The 16,345-nt window shown below is 37.5% G+C and overlaps 1 protein-coding gene and 1 long non-coding RNA gene across 2 annotated transcripts; one reads left to right on the forward strand and one right to left on the reverse strand.

The window, feature by feature from the left end:
• Positions 1–82: 82 nt before the first annotated feature.
• LOC127630956 (uncharacterized) lies at positions 83–3,654 on the reverse strand. The gene is made up of 3 exons (XR_007968906.1): positions 2,802–3,654; positions 434–674; positions 83–203 (listed from the first exon to the last, which is right to left on the reverse strand). It is a non-coding gene; the product is annotated as an uncharacterized LOC127630956 (long non-coding RNA).
• Positions 3,655–4,341: 687 nt separating this feature from the next.
• Positions 4,342–16,234, forward strand: LOC127631315 (pleckstrin homology domain-containing family A member 2-like). Its single transcript, XM_052109404.1, has 12 exons — positions 4,342–4,488; positions 7,626–7,775; positions 8,397–8,453; positions 8,567–8,615; positions 8,692–8,789; positions 9,351–9,482; positions 9,575–9,694; positions 10,478–10,546; positions 10,627–10,697; positions 11,158–11,221; positions 13,289–13,366; positions 13,530–16,234. The coding sequence occupies exons 2-12, from the start codon at positions 7,635–7,637 to the stop codon at positions 13,803–13,805; spliced, it is 1,155 nt and encodes a 384-aa protein (XP_051965364.1). The 5' UTR covers positions 4,342–4,488; positions 7,626–7,634; the 3' UTR covers positions 13,806–16,234.
• The last annotated feature ends 111 nt before the right edge of the window (positions 16,235–16,345 follow it).

Raw genomic sequence — 16,345 nt, forward strand, 5'->3', positions numbered from 1 at the left:
AAGTGTGAGCTTGGAAAAAGTAATGGAATATATGTATGTGAAATATAACATTACATAAGAGCTAAAATCAACTTAATGAATCTTTAATGGATTGATACTTGAGGCAAGATTATATTGAGTAAACATCTGGAAACCGAGATGCATGGCTGTGTTGGTCTGGAAGCAAAGCCTAAATTGATTGGTGTTTTCTGACTTGATGCAATCTAAGAAACAAAAGAAGAAGAAGAAACAAATATATATATCTATCACCTTAAGGAAAATTATGGAACCGAGTATACAACAGACAAGGTAAACTACCACAGATTCTGGTTTGTATATGTTTCAATCCAAGATTGAAGAGTGTATAGTTTTTCATATTTAATACATTATTCAGTATTGATATTTATAAATGTTTTACATAAACAAATGTACATGCCAAAGTGTATGTAGCCACCTGAACACCACATCCACATGTGCTTGTAATGCATTTAATTTCAAATCCATTGGCATTAATAGGGAGTTGGTTCTTCATAACAGCTTCCACTCTTCTGGAAAGGCTTTCCACTAGATGTTGGAACATGGCTGAGGGGATCCCATTCAGGGACAAGAGCATCAGTGAGGTCAGGCACTGATGTTGGGCCCTGCCTCTCAGTCGCTGTTTCAATCCATCCCAAAAGGCTTCAGGTCTGAGCTTTCTGTAGATCAGTCAAGTTAACTGAATTAAGGTTACTAAACAAACCTGCTAATTAGAAGGGGGTGTTTAAATAAGTCCGGTCATGCAGTGTATGTAATGTCATTAATGTTTCGCAAAGTTTTCTACTTCAGTTGTTGTGTTTATTCACATTGTTTCTAGATTATTGTGCAGAGTGATCAGATGCATTTTAAATAATTGCAAAAAGCTTCTTTGGCCAAAAACAATGAACTATCACAAAAACTCAAATTTCACAGTTTTTTTTGGCTCATGGCACAAAATGAGCAGCGAACATAATTTCACTAATCATATCAGCAGCACCTAGGAAAGTGTGAACGAGTACTAGTCAGGTGAAATCACTCTATCATTCTGATAGGATTATAAGAGCATACTGATTGCTATAAAAGGAGGGAAGAAGTGCTTCCAATCATTGTGTTCTTGTTTGCAATGGTTACCTCTAAAGAAAGACGTGCAGCCATCATCGCTTTGCATCAAAATGGCCTCACATGCAAGGAAATTGCTGCAAAGAATGTTGCACATGAAAGAACCATTTACCGGATCATCAAGAACTTCAAGGAGAGAGATTCGACTGCAGTGAAGAAGGCTTCAGGACGTCCCATGTTGTGTCAGCAAGCACAAGGACCATCTCCTCCTGAGGATTCAGCTATGGAATCGTAGAATGGTGAAGAATGTTGGACAATGGCCTGGTGTCAAAAAGGGCAGCAAAGAAGCAACTTCTCTCCAAGAAAAACATCAAGGACAGACTGAAATTCTGCAGGAATTACAAGGATTGGACAGCAGAAGACTGGTGCAAAGTTATTTTCTCTGATGAAGCCCCCTTCCGACAGTTTGGGGTATCTGGAAAATCGATAGTCCAGAGAAAAAAAGGTGAACGCTACCATGAGTCCTGTGTCGTGCCAACAGTGAAGTATCCTGAGACCATCCATGTGTGGGGTTGCTTTTCATCCAAGGGAGTGGGTTCTCTCACAATTCTGCCCAAAAACACTGCCATGATATCAAAATATCCTTTAAGAGGAACTTCTCCCAACGATCCAGGAGAAATTTGGTGATGATCCGTGCATTTTCCAGCATGACAGAGCGCCATGTCAAGGCAAGAGTGATAATGAAGTGGCTCAGAGATCATTACATTGAAACTTTGAACCCATGGCCAGGCAACTCCCCAGATTTGAATCGCATTGAGAACCTGTGGTCAATCCTCCAAAAGGTGAGTAGACAAGCAGAAGCCCACAAATTGTGATCAACTCAGAGCACTTATAAGGCAAGAATGGATCGCCATCAGTCAGGATTTGGCCCAGAAGCTGCAGCGTGCCAGAGCGGATTGCAGAAGTTATGAAGAACAAGGGTCAACACTGTAAATATTGACTCTTTGCATATATTGAATGTTTTTGCCAATAAAAGCCTTTAAAACTTATGAAATGCTTATCATTGTTTTTCAGTATACTATAGAAACATGTTGAAAAATAATCTACAAATACTGAAGCAGCAAACTTTGCAAAACACAAAATGAATGTCGCTGCCAATACTTTTGGCCACGACTCTATGATACATGCATTTACATAAGTACTAGATTATTAAAATGTGTATGATATATATATATATATATGTGTGTTGTAAAAAAGTATTTCCCCATCCTGGTTTCTGTGTATACCTTATACTATATTGTTTCAAATGTAAAAATATAAATTTAACATAAAACAAATGCAAACTGACTAAACACAAAATGTAGTTTTTAAACAATAATGTTTTTTATTGAAGCAAAAATCTTATCCAATACCAACTGGGCCTGTATGAAAAAGTATTTGCCCCTTTAGTTACTAAATCCTTAAATCTATGAAACTGCATTCATAATGGGGTTCAGCTGGATTAGACACACCCAGGCCTTATTACTGCCAGCCCTGTTCAAACAAATCAACACCCAAATAAAACTTTCAGCAGCATGAATTTGGCTAAAATGTCTCACCCAGTAGCACTCTATGCCAAGGACGAAAGAAATTCCAGAAATGATGAGGGAAAAGGTGATTGAAATACATCAGTCTGGGAAGGGTTACAAAGCTATTTCAGTGGGAGCCATTATCTCAAAATGGAGAACCTGGCACAGTAGTGAACCTACCCAGAAGTGGCAGACCTTCCAAAATTCTTCCAAAAGCACAGCAAAGAGTCATCCAGGAAGTCACAAAAAAGCCAAGGACAACATCCAAGGAACTGCAGGTCTTTCTCGCATCAATTAAGGTCATTATTCATGACTCAGCTATAAGAAAGACACTGACCAAAAATGGCAGCCATGGAAGAGTGGTGAGGCGAAAACCACTGCAAACCCAGAAGAACATTAAGGCTCATCAGAATTTTGCCGAAACGCACCTTGATGATCCTCCGATATTTTCAGAGCATGTTCTGTGGACTGACGAGTCAAAAGTGGAACTGTTTGGAAGACCGAAGTCCCGTTACATCTCGCGTAAATCAAACACAGAATTCCACAAAAAGAACATCATACCTGCTGTCAATCATGGTGGTAGTGTGATGATGTGGGGATGCTTTATTGCGTCAGGGCGATGCAATAGCTGAGGGAAACATGAATTCTCTCTATTAGAAAATCCTAAAGGAGAACTTCCTGTCATCTGTTCGTGAGTTTAAGCTCAAGCGCAACTGGAATATGCAGCAAAACAATGATCCAAAGTTCAGGAGTAAGTCCACCTCTGATTGGCTCAAAATAAGCTAAATTAAATGTTTGGAGTGGCCTAGTCAAAGTCCTGACTATTTGAACCCGATTGTGATGTTGTGGCAGGACCTTAAATGGGCAGTTCATGCTCAAAAACCCTCCAATGTGGCTGAACTAAAGCAGTTCTGCAAAGAAGAGTGAGACAAAATTCCACCACAGCGTTGCGAATGACTAATCTCCAGTTATTGGAAGTGTTTGGTAGCAGCTGTTGCTGCACAACCAGCTATTAAGTTTTAGTTCAATAAAAAAAAACATACATATTTGAAACCCGTTTTTGTTTCGTTCATCTTATTCTAAAATGTTACCGTTTATTCCTCCAAGTCTCTTACTGGGCATTTTATCTTAATAATTGTTCTTGTCCTTTTTTTTTTTCTTTTTTTTTATGTACTCTCTCAGGTAGCCTATTTTTAAATTGATTATTTCGTTAAATAAACATACATTTTACAAAAGATTTGTTTATCACTTTAAAAATAGATTGTAACATTTTATGTGGTGTATTCATCACTTTTACAATAAAATGCAAGTGTGTGCAAATTAAATAAGAAAATACTTAATGTGCATATTTATACGACTTAATCCTAGAACGCATAGATATCGCAACATTTCATGTAAAAAAAAAAAAAAAGCATATTATAATTTTTAAGATTATTTTAATGCACGTCGACGTTTCCATTTGATAACAACAGAAACAAATTTGTTTGCTCTTTAGAACTATTTAGTATAGGCCGTAATTATACACCTTTAACAAAGTAGTTCCCCTTGAAACTTTAATGTAATGTTTAGTAGTTTACTGTGAGTTTTATCTCACAATTAGTTCAGAGTTGTCACTGCCTCGTATTGCGTCGTTTCTGACATCTACTGGGTTCCGCTTTGCGCATGTGGAAAATAAATAAAGATACACTACCGGATGCGTTCAGTTTAAGTTTTAACTCAACCTGCTGTCAACCCGGAAAGAGGCTGCGCTCATTTCTATCATGCGCCAGCGGACAGAGTTCGGCGCTTTCATCTTTTATCGCGGATAAATGTGTGCAGTTATTGTGTCCTGACGCGCGCCGAGCATTTCACAGACAGGACAACGCGGGTGAGTCACGAGCCTTTGGGATTTTGGAAGTGAAGCAAATTGATATTAGGTGTGGCAGTTGTGCGCAATAGCCACTTCCTCTCCTAACGCTTGATCTCATACATTCTTGATACATTATTTACAAGGGAGTTTATGGAAACCTGGTTCAGCTGCACACCACTTGAATCCACCTGCCATTTGCGCTCTTAAAACATTTTTTTTTTCTCCAATGCCGAATCTAGAATCTGTGAATGTAAAGACAGGGATAGCCATTTGAATTATACCAGCTGTAGTTATGATTATCAAACATTGTATATGACAGATGCTCCATTAAACTGACTTTCCCATGAGAGCAGCAGGCAAAAAATAATATATATATATATATATATATATATATATATGCATGGGAAAGAATTCTTGATACAGTGTTTGCACGTGTTTTACATGGATTCTGATGGCAAATGGGTTCCTATTCCAGCTCTAGTATTGAGTGTAAAGGGGTGAATCCTACATGTTGAGTTCACATTTCATCCCAAAAGTTAATAAGAATTGAGAGGGAAATTTGGTGTGTTGTAAAAATCATGGCACAATATTCAAAAAGTACTTTTTATGGATTACATGATTACTATTAGCAATTGCACAAAACAAAAATCAATTACCGGTACTAGAGTGCAATTTACTGATTCTACTACTACATTTTAAAAGAGCATTCTGGCCAGACCCTGAATTGCTGTACATGTGATAGGCCAAGATATGTAACATTGTATAATGTACCTCGTAGACAGTGCAGTCCTGTTCCTCATTTGACCACATACAAAAATAACTTTCAAAGGAAGACAAGGGGAAAACTACTAAGCATTGCAATCTTTACCTTAAAAATATATCCATTGAGAAAGATTCCACATGCAATTTTAAGAAGCACTTGTAGGTTCTGTAGAAATGGTTGTGTTTTTTATATTATAAATGTTTAACTCATGTTTGATGAAAGTAATCTTATTTGGTACATCAGATTAGATCACCTAAACGTGTATTCTAAAAGACCAATACTTTCAGATTACATTTCAGAAGTTATCTTCACAGCACAATATATATATATATATATATATATTACACACACACACACACACACACACACACACACACTGGCGGCCAAAGGTTTGGAATAATGTATAGAAATTGGTACCTTAATTCACCAAAGTGACATTGAACTGAAGAGAAAGTACAGTCAGGACATTACTGATGTAAAAAAAAAAACAGCACCTTCACTATTTCACAAAAATAGCAATTTTTTTTGAAGACAGAGAGTGAGTCAGCTTCAGGGATGGAGTTTGAAGGTCATTCCACCAACGTGGTATAATGAAACTGAGAGTCCGGGAAAGTGTTTTGGTGCCTCTTTGTTTTGGTACAACAAGGCAACGTTCCTTAGCTGACCACAGGCTTCTGGCAGGAGTGTAGATCTGTATAAATGGTTTTTAGGTATGCTGGAGCAGACCCAGTGACTGTTTTGTATGCCAGCATCAGAGCCTTGAATTTAATGCATGCATCAACATGCAGCCAGTGGAGAGAGACAAAGAGTGGTGTAACATGCGCTCTCTTTGGTTCATTAAAGACCAGACGTGCTGCTGTATTCTGGATCATTTGCAGAGGTTTAATAGCACATGCAGGAAGGCCTGCAATGAGAGAGTTACAGTAGTCCAGTCTAGTTATGACAAGGGACTGAACGAGCAGTTGTGTGGGATGTTCAGAGAGGAAGGGTCTTATTTTCCTGATATTGTAGAGTGTAAATCTACATGATCTTGCAGTCTTTGAGATGTTATCTGTGAAATTTAGCTCATCATCAATGGTTACCCCTAGATTTATGACCATTTTGGAAGGCGATACTGTAGTTGAACCCAGCTGCACGGTGATGTCCTGTTCAACAGCAGGGTTGGCTGGAAAGAGAAGGAGTTCGGTCTTGGCTGGGTTGAGTTGTAGATGGTTTTCCTTCATCCAGGCCGAGATGTCTGCCAGGCAGGCAGTGATTCGAGCAGGCACTGTGGTGTCGTTGGGATGAAAAGACAAGTAGAGTTGCGTGTCGTCAGCGTAGCAGTGGTAAGTGAAACCACGTGACTGAATGTTGGGTCCCAGTCATGTTGTGTATATGGAGAAGAGAAGTGGCCCAAGTTTATTTGGTACAAGAAAATCACTTGCCATTATATCAAACAGTTGAAAGCTATTTGGTTCGTTAAATGCAGCTTAACATTGTCTTTGTGTTTGTTTTTGAGTTGCCACAGTATGCAATAGTGTCTTAAGGTCAATATTAGGTCAAAAATGGCAAAAAAATAAATGGCTTTCTCTAGAAACTCATCAGTCAATCATTGTTTTGAGGAATGAAGGCTATACAATGCTTTTGCCAAAAAACTGAAGATTTCATACAAAGGTGTACACTACAGTCTTCAAAGACAATAACAAGGACAGAAAGAGATGTGGAAGGCCAGATGTACAAATAAACAAGAGGAGAAGTACATCAGAGTCTCTAGTTGAGAAATAGATGCCTCACATGTCCTCAGCTGACAGCTTCATTGAATTCTACCCGCTCAACACCAGTTTCATGTACAACAGTAAAGAGATGACTCAGGGGTGCAGGACTCATGGGAAGAATTGCAAAGGAAAAGCCACTTTTGAAACAGAAAAACAAAAAGAAAAGGTGGGCAAAGAAACACAGACATTGGACAACAGATAATTGGAAAAGAGTGTTATGGATCTTAACCCCATTGAGCTTTAGTGGGATCAGCTGGACTGTAAGGTGCGTGAGAAGTGCCCGACAATACAGCCACATCTATGGCAAGTGCTACAGGAAATGTGGGGTGAAATTTCACCTGAGTATCTGGACAAACTGCCAGCCTGAATGCCAAGGATCTGCAAAGTTGTCATTGCTGCACGTGGAGGAGTTTTTGATGAGAACTCTTTGAAGTAGTTTTCAAATTGTAATATTAATTTTTCACGTTATTAATATCCTGACTATTGTGATCAGTTGAATGCCTCTTTAAGTACCAATTTGTTTCCATAAATCTGTATATTATTCCAAATATATATAATGAATTTGTGACTAGTATTTGCATTCTTTCTATTTGCATTGTAAAGTGCATATGTGAGACAGGAACTGTCTTGTTTTGCAGATCTGGGACATGCCTTACCTGGACAGACAAAATCGAACATGTGGATTCCTGGATATTGAGGAAAATGAAAACGGTGTCAAGTTTTACCGCCGTTATTTTATCTTGGATACGCAAAAGAATTTTCTACTATGGTACATGGACAATCCACAGGTATTGCTCCTTTCACATTGTTTAGTGTGCTAGCACATTCCAATATCTTTATTTATTTTTTCTATGGTTTTGCACATGATTTAGTATGTTTAAAATGTAATACAACTAAAAATGACCACACAATATTAGGTAACACCAGCAAAAGTCGTTTTTTAAGGTTCAGATCATGTAGAAATACAGAAGCTACTTAAAGGGATAGTTCACCCAAAAATCTAAATTATGACCTCATTTAATCACCATCATGAAATTTCAAACCAATATTAATTTTTTTCTTCCATAGAACACAAAATAAGATGTTAGTCAGAATGTTCAGTTAGTCACCATTCAACTTTCATTGTATAGAACAAAAAAATTAAATAAAAAGTGAATGTGACTGAGGCTGTCATTCTGCCAAAAAACTCCTTTTGTGTACTGCAGAAGAATGGAAGTCATACGGGTTTGGAACGTTTTGAGGGTGAGTGAATAATGGCAGAATTTTTATTTTTAAGTGGACTATCCCTATAAGGTAGCAAGCAATTACACATTTTCACATTCACTGTAACAGTGTATTTACTTATTCCACAAACCTCTAATTTGCATCCTACATTTTTTATCCTCCATATTTTGTCTTTTCCTATACAGAACTTACCTGTAGGAACAGATTGTGTTGGAAGTTTGCGACTCAGTTACATTTCAAAGGTAACCGCATCCCAGACTGCAGAATGTAAAGAAATACGACTCCATGAATGCACTTTTATTATTGCCACTTTATTTGCTTATGTTCACTTTCATTTGCTCATCCACAAATTAAGGTTAATGAAGCATCAGTAAAGCAGAAACCAAAGGCAGAGTTCTGCTTTGGTAAGTACAGAAACTGGGAAGGGTTTTGTTTTGATTGACAAAGTATCAACTTACCAATGTCGTCTTTTTCCTACAGTAATAAATGCGTTGTCCAGACGGTACTTCCTGCAGGCAAACGATCCTGTGGACTTGAAGGAATGGGTCACTGCCCTGAATAATGCTACCAAAATTACAGTATGTTGAGCTTTTATACAGTCTTCCATGAAGATAGACTCATGGTGGTCATTTTTTGGGCATTCTTCCTCATATCTTTGTTTTCAAAGGAATATTTCACCCCAAAATGAAAAGTCTGTCATCATTTACTCATCCTCACCCTCGTTCAAAACCCGTATGACTTTCTTTCTTCTGTAGAACACAAAGGAAAGATTCTAAAGATTGTGCTGGTTGCTCTTTTCCATGCAGCTACTTTGAATGGGAACTGAAGCTTTCAAGTTTCAAAAAAGGATGTAAATACACTATAAAAGTATCATAAAAGTGATTCAAACAGAATTACAATTTTTGGGTGAACTCTTCATTTAAAAAACAAGCTTATTCCATATGCAAATAAAAGTGACACACCTGGACTTTAACCACACATAAGCATATTTCGTTATTTGAACCACTGGAAAACCAGTTAGGAGCTGAAAGAAGAGGTTATGCTCTGTATTTATATGGTTTGCTTAGGATAGTTTGGTTTGTATGAAATAATAAAGGTTTATGTATATGTGTGTATTAATCAATGAATATCTGTTTAAGGTTCCAAAAGTATCACCAGTGGCTAATACCCCTGATGTTACAAATGTCTCAAACCCAAGTCAGTCAACATCTCGACTGGCTTACAAAACAGAAATTGTCGGAGGTGTTGTTGTGCACACACCTGTCCAGCAGGTGAAGTATTTGTACAGGTTCTTTATTCACATTTTTAACTTGGTTGAATTGATCAGAAAAATATGAACAGGAATCTGTTTTGTTGTCGTCAGAGCGATACTGAGGATCCTGTTTTTACGTGCGAGCCAGGGTCACATGTAACTTTAAGGAGATGCCAGAGCGTGCGTCCCAATGTCGTGAGGTCTGGCTACTGTGTCAAACAAGGCAATGTGGTAAGACCAATGTCTGTGGATTTTTTTATATAATGAGCATATAAAGCATGGCTACTTGCAGACAGTCTAAGCCTGTGGTTCTCAATTGGTGGGTCCACGACCTAAAAATATGTTGCAGGTCTGTTCTGACAGGCTTACGGACAGCAGGGAAAAAAGATCCTACAATGTCTAATAGAAACGTGTTACTTTAATAAAAATTTTGCAAAGTGATTGTTACGTGGCTCATCATATCGCAACAGTGTTTTGGTGAAATGAGCACTAGAGGCGCTACACCAATGACTTTTATTCACTTTAACACAAATCACGAGTAAAATGGCAGATTATTCGTTCATAAACACTTACTTTTCGCCCTGTTCCTTAAACAATGCTGTCTTATGACATCTAAACAACGTGTAATCGCCACAAAATGATGGGTCGCTTCTGCCATTTGTGTTTTTAATTTTATGTTTCAAACAATTTTACTTGCTTTTAGAACCACATAGTGGATATTTGACCTCTGTATGTGTAAGAAGCCACCTAATATCAATTTGCAAAAATGTTGCCACGGTTATGTCATTTTTAAAAGATCAGGTTCAAAATATTACTTCACCTTTAAGGACATTTCTGTTACTTTTGTATGATAAACTATCTTGGTACTGTGTTCGGTCACTATCCCATGTACTAGGTCCTGATGAAAAGCCAGCTGAGAACTACTGTTGTAAACAATTAATTGTGCATGTTGATACTGTTATTATTTACAACCACACTTTGACTTCACCCCAATTCCATTCAATGGTCTTTCAGAGGAAGAGTTGGAAGAGGAGGTTTTTCATTCTAGATGACCAAACTGTGAGCTACTATAAAACTGAAATGGTAAGAAACTCTTTGACAGAATGCAAGTGATTTTATATTAATCATGAAAGGATATATCAACTTATCTTGTCTGTATTCAGGATAAGGATCCGTTGCGCAGTATCCGACTGAGGGACGTGCTTAAAGTTAATGAGTGTCTTGTAAAATCAGGGTGAGATTTCTTTTTTCACAGGTCTGTTTCACAACAGACAGGATGTCTTGGTCAATATTAATCTCTGTTCCATACAAACAAACTTCAGAGTGCATTAAAGGGATTGTTCGTCCAAAATAGAAAATTCTATAATTCTTGTCGCTGTTTTATGGCTTCTGAGGACTTGAAATTCCGAAATTAGAGTTGTATTATAGTTGTTGTATGGAGTGGAGCTGTTTGAACATTCTTCAGAATTTCTCCTTTTGTGTTCCACAAAAAAATAAAAAAATAAAATAGTTAATTAACATAGAGTTAGTTCATTTTTCATTTTATGTGAACTGTTATTTTAAAGGGGACAGTGTGTCTTTTCCCCACAGCAGAATTCTTGTTGGGGTGTTTAAAATAAACGTGTTTCTGTGCTTTCGTCCCACTGAGAGATTTATTTATTTTTTACTAATACTGGTGTTTGTTTGCTCTTTAGGGATCTACTGTGCCGTGATAACCTTTTTGAAATCATAACAAATGCTAGAACCTTCTACATCCAGGTAACTCAGGAATAATTTGATTTATAATAATTCAGGTATCAGTGAAAAATACGTTGAACAATAAATCATAATATGTTGGATGAGGTTGTCTGCATAATGCATATATGGTTCATCACATTGACTAAAGCAAGGAAATCTGCAGCTGTGTGTGAATGTATTTTGAGAACAACCTTTTGAATCATCCTTGCATAAATGCTCTGTCACTCAAGCAAAACATAAATAACTCATTATAAATACTCTTTATGTATGTAACAGGTGTGTATGCGGCTACTGTTCTGCTGAGGCATTTTATAAATGCAAATAGGATCTAATTTAATTTTGTATGTATAGATGTAGTAACTACAGTCCTGTATTTAGCAGTATTTGAAAGCAGGGTGATTTCAAATCATACTAAATTAATACGTGGACATATTTCCATGTTTAACACAAGTTACTGTAAGCTCTATGGACATTATCTGCGAAGTGCTGTCAATTACCACAGAAAATTATTTTGACTTCAGATTGTAAAAACCAGACTGATCTCACAGTGGAAGTGGAAGCAGTAGGTTGACTTTTCTTTAGCTGAAATCGGTCTGTCCTTACTGAAATGTGAATTACAGCCGCCAGCGGCCAAGCAGTGAGTGTTGTTGGGTGCAGGGTACGTGTGAGCTCCATTTTCCAGGTGAATGTCCACAGAGGGGCGCCAAAAGCGAGTTGTTTTCAGCTGTACTCAAAAATGAAAATTCTCTCATTATTTACTCACCCTCATGATGTGTGTATGGCTTTATTTTCTTCAATTGTGTTCTGGTGAAGAAAGAGATTTCTCAGCTCAGTAGGTCCTTAAAATGCAAGTGAAAGGTGATTTCTCATTTGAATCTCCAAAAATCACAGACAGTCAGCATAAACGTCATCGATACGACTCCAGCTGTTAAATTAAGGAAAGTCTTCTAAAGCGATACGATTCCTTTTGGTGTGAAAAAATATAAATATTAAAGTACTTTTTATCTATAATCCAATGCTTCAGGAGAGGGTGGAGTCCAAGCAGTCTCTCATGTGATGTGTTCACGTTGCCATGGATACTGAGGTAATCTCACATTCTCCACTTGGTTGAGACATCCGGGATAAGCACACAAATGCACCATTGTGAGTAAAGAAACAGATAATAACAGATCTAAACCAAAACCAATCAAGCTATAGCACAGCATTCCTCCTTCTCACTTGTAAACAGCGCTGCTCCTCTGGCTGCGACTCGCGTGTTTCAATGCCAATGCGATTACGTCACATGCGTGTAACTCTGCCGACTGGAAGCATGATTTAGAGTTTTAAGAAGTACTTAAATATGTATCTTTGTCGCACCACAAGCAATTGTGTCACGTTAGAAGACGTTCATTTAACAGCTGGAGTTGTATCAATGACATTTATGCTGACTGTCTGTGATTTTTGGACCTTCAAAAGAAAAATCACCATTCACTTGCATTTCAAGGACCTACTAAGCTAAGAAGTTTTTCTATTTTCTTCAAATGTGTTCTGGTGAAGAAAGTCATACACACCTGGGATATCATGAGGGTGAATAAATAATGAGAGAATTTTCATTTTTGGGTGAACTATCCCCTAAACCCCCAAACCCTAAACCTAAATCGTGCTCATCACTGATTATGCGAACACGATTACTTACTGGTTTCAACGTAGATTCTGAACCCAGGTCTCCCATGCTGCTGATGCAACATACTTTTGGTTGCTCTACAAGGGATCGTAAAGATGCTGGAGCAGATGCGAAAATGTCTTATAGGAGATGGTGCTTGTCGGTGAATCTGTATAGGGTGGCCGATCCCAGGAACTCTGGAACTCTCAGAATACAAATGCAGACTCTGAATTTGTACATAAGGATTAAAGTGTTAAAATATTAGCTTTACCACTGTTTTTAAACCCTCTGAAATGCCTAGTCCCCATAAACTTCCTTTGTAAGTGCATTACTGTAAACACTTTTTTAAGGAACTTGGAGCTTCATAGAGCTTAATTTATTTAAAACTCCAAACATTCCCCTAAAAATACAAACTTGGCTTATCTGCTCTGTGCGTGTGCGTGTAGACCGACACCCCAGAAGAAATGAAAGGCTGGATCAAGGATATTGCCACAAAAATTCAAGAATTTAGAGGACCATCTAAGGTAAACTTGTTATCAAGTCAATACATTTTTATTTGTGTAGTGCTTTCCACAATACATATAGTTTCCAATGTATTCATTGAGTATTTCACATCTATTGAAAGTGAATTAATCAGATTATAAACATTTTCAGGATTTCTCACAGTACTCTTCTCTCTATTGACAGTGTCGTGTTTCCAGAAAAGTATTTTCTGTGCCAAGGAAACCTCAGCTTGTCAAGTCATGTTCCATGGCAGATTCGTGGCAACCCTGGACCCCTGTGCCCAATCAGGAGATGCGTTTGAAGGAAGAGGGCCCATACAGCTCTCTCCCTTCTCTCGCAAACCCATGCCATATCTCTCAGTCAAAAACTCGCCAACGGCACCATTCCCAACCTCAATTCGCTCCCACTGACACAGACTTTCCAGACTGCCTTGACAATCTCCGCACCACTGATGTTTAACAGATACTGCTGGCCTGCACACAGATAGTGTTCTGATTTTACTCCTTTGATTGTGCTTTTTCTTGTTTAATGGAGAACACACAATTTGAAGCAAGATTGCAAACAAGTAAAGCTGTGAAAACCTGTGTTCGATCATTGCAATGCTGTTCACCATAAAGGAATGTCTCTTTTTAGCAATGTAAAATCTTGAAGACTGAGCTGGTGAAAAGACTTTTATGTGTTACATTTCTTTCAGGAAAGACTTCAGTCAAATGTTTGTATTTTTACCAAAGTCCAAAAGTCTGAATCACTATTGAAAATGTTTCTATTTAGCATTGTACTAATATAACACAAATGTTTTTAGTAACATTTTACTATTATGTTGTATACATTAGCAATAGTAAACATGATCTAACAATTGAGCAGTACATTTGCAGCATTTATTAATGCTGGTTAATATTCATTACTACATAACACATCAGTAAATGCAGTATGAGCTTATAAAATGCATTAGAACATTTCAAAATAACATTAACTAAGATTAATAAATGCTGTAAAAAAGTATTGTTCATTGCTATTTAATGATACCTATCATTTTATATATATATATATATATATCTCTCTTTTAAGATTTACCCATTTCAATTTGATAACAAAATAAAAATTAAATATTATTATTGAAAGAAATGATATCCAAGAGTGCATATGGTACTCAAAAAAATGCCACAGGTTCTCCAGAAAGAAATGTTAATATTTAATAATAATTTCAATGTAAAATTAAAGAGCGTGTGTGTGTGTGTGTGTGTGTGTGTGTGTGTGTGTGTGTGTGTGTGTGTGTGTGTGTGTGTGTGTGTATATAATTCACACAGTTGAATTCAGAAGTCATTTAATCTAATTTTTTTTAACCACTCAACGTTTAGGACATCTACTTTGTGCATGACACAAGTCATCTTTCCAACAATTGTTTACAGACAGATTGTGTCACTTTTAATTGACTATATCACAATTTCAGTGGGTCAGAAGTTTACATACACTAACTTAACTGTGTCTTTAAGCAGCTTGGAAAATTCTAGATAATTATGTCAAGCCTTTAGGAAATTAGCCAATTAGCTTTTGATAGGCTAACTGGAGTCAATTGGTACCTGTGGATGTATTTTAAGGCCTACCTTCAAACTCAGTGTCTCTTTGCTTGACATTATGGGAAAATCTAAAGAAATCAGCAAAGACCTCAGAATAAACTGTGGACCTCCACAAGTCTGGTTCATCCTTGGGAGCAATTTCCAAATGCCATAATGACCATTGTTATCTTTGAAGGAAAAAGGGTGAAGCTTGCAAGCCAAAGAACACCATCCCAACTGTGAAGCATGGGGGTGGCAGCATCATGTAAACTTCTGACCCACTGGGAATGTGATGGAAGAAATAAAAGCTTAAATAATTCTCTCTACTATTATTCTGACATTTCACATCCTTAAAATAAAGTAGTGATTCTAACTGACCTAAGACAGGGAATGTTTTCTATGATTAAATGTCAGGAATTGTGAGGGGGCTGGTTATCTCAGCAAGTAAAGATGCTGACTACCACACCTGGAGGCGGAAGTTCAAATCCAGGGGTGCTGAGTGACTCCAGTCAGGCTTCCTAAGCAACCAATTGACCTGGTTGCTAGGATGGGTAGAGTCACATTGGGTTAACCTCCTCAAGGTCGCAATAATGTTGTTCTCGCTCTCAGTTGGGTGCATGGTGAGTTGTTCCTGATGCCTCAGAGAATAGAGTGTAGCCTCCACATGTGCTAGGTCTCGCGGTAACACACTCAACAAGCCACGTGATAAGATGCGCGGATTGACAGTCTCAGACGCAGAGGCAACTGAGATTCGTCCTTTGCCACCCGGATTGAGGCAAGTCATTACACCACCATGAGGATTTAGAGCACATTGGGAATTAGGCATGCCTAATAAATATTGATTAATATTTTTTTTTGTCAGGAATTGTGAAAAGTTTAAATGTATTTGGTGTATGTAAACTTCTGACATCAACTGTGTGTTTATTTATTTATATATATATATATATATATTAGTGCCAGATTTTCAACGTGGACTTTTGGATCCCATTCATAATTGGAAGTTTTGTTGGTAAATCTGTTAGAAATCAGTCAAGGCACTGGACTTGATTTTATAATATTTTAAAGGCATTTTGGCTTCAACATCACTAATGAAGCCACTTGAAGGATTGTGGAAGTGCAGTGGTCTTGCCTGACTACTTCCAGGCATTCACTGACCTGGAAGACTGAAAATATATTCCATATTCCAAGTGACTGAATAACCTTAATTTAATGCTTTCTTTTGATGTTGTTGTGAGTGGTACTACATGTTGAGAAATCTGTAATGCTGATTAGGCTAATAATTTGTATGAATATTTGCTAGATATGCATTCACTGCTTTGCATACAAAATAAACCAGTCTGTGACGTAAAATAAGCCACTGACTTTTATTTATTCGTTGTAAAGCTCTTGCTAGTTCATCCTTAAGTCCGGAACGTAGCGCGCATTGACACTGAAGTGAAAGAA

This window comes from Xyrauchen texanus, chromosome 37 (genome assembly GCF_025860055.1).
Source record: "Xyrauchen texanus isolate HMW12.3.18 chromosome 37, RBS_HiC_50CHRs, whole genome shotgun sequence".
NCBI classification, from domain to species: Eukaryota; Metazoa; Chordata; class Actinopteri; order Cypriniformes; family Catostomidae; genus Xyrauchen; species Xyrauchen texanus.

Bases quoted from the DNA above. Each gene is read 5' to 3' on its own strand.
- LOC127631315 (XM_052109404.1), top strand. From the start codon at position 7,635: ATGCCTTACCTGGACAGACAAAATCGAACATGTGGATTCCTGGATATT. The intron at 10,547-10,626 runs GTAAGAAACTCT...GTCTGTATTCAG, and splicing joins GCTACTATAAAACTGAAATG to GATAAGGATCCGTTGCGCAG. The intron at 11,222-13,288 runs GTAACTCAGGAA...GTGTGCGTGTAG, and splicing joins CTAGAACCTTCTACATCCAG to ACCGACACCCCAGAAGAAAT.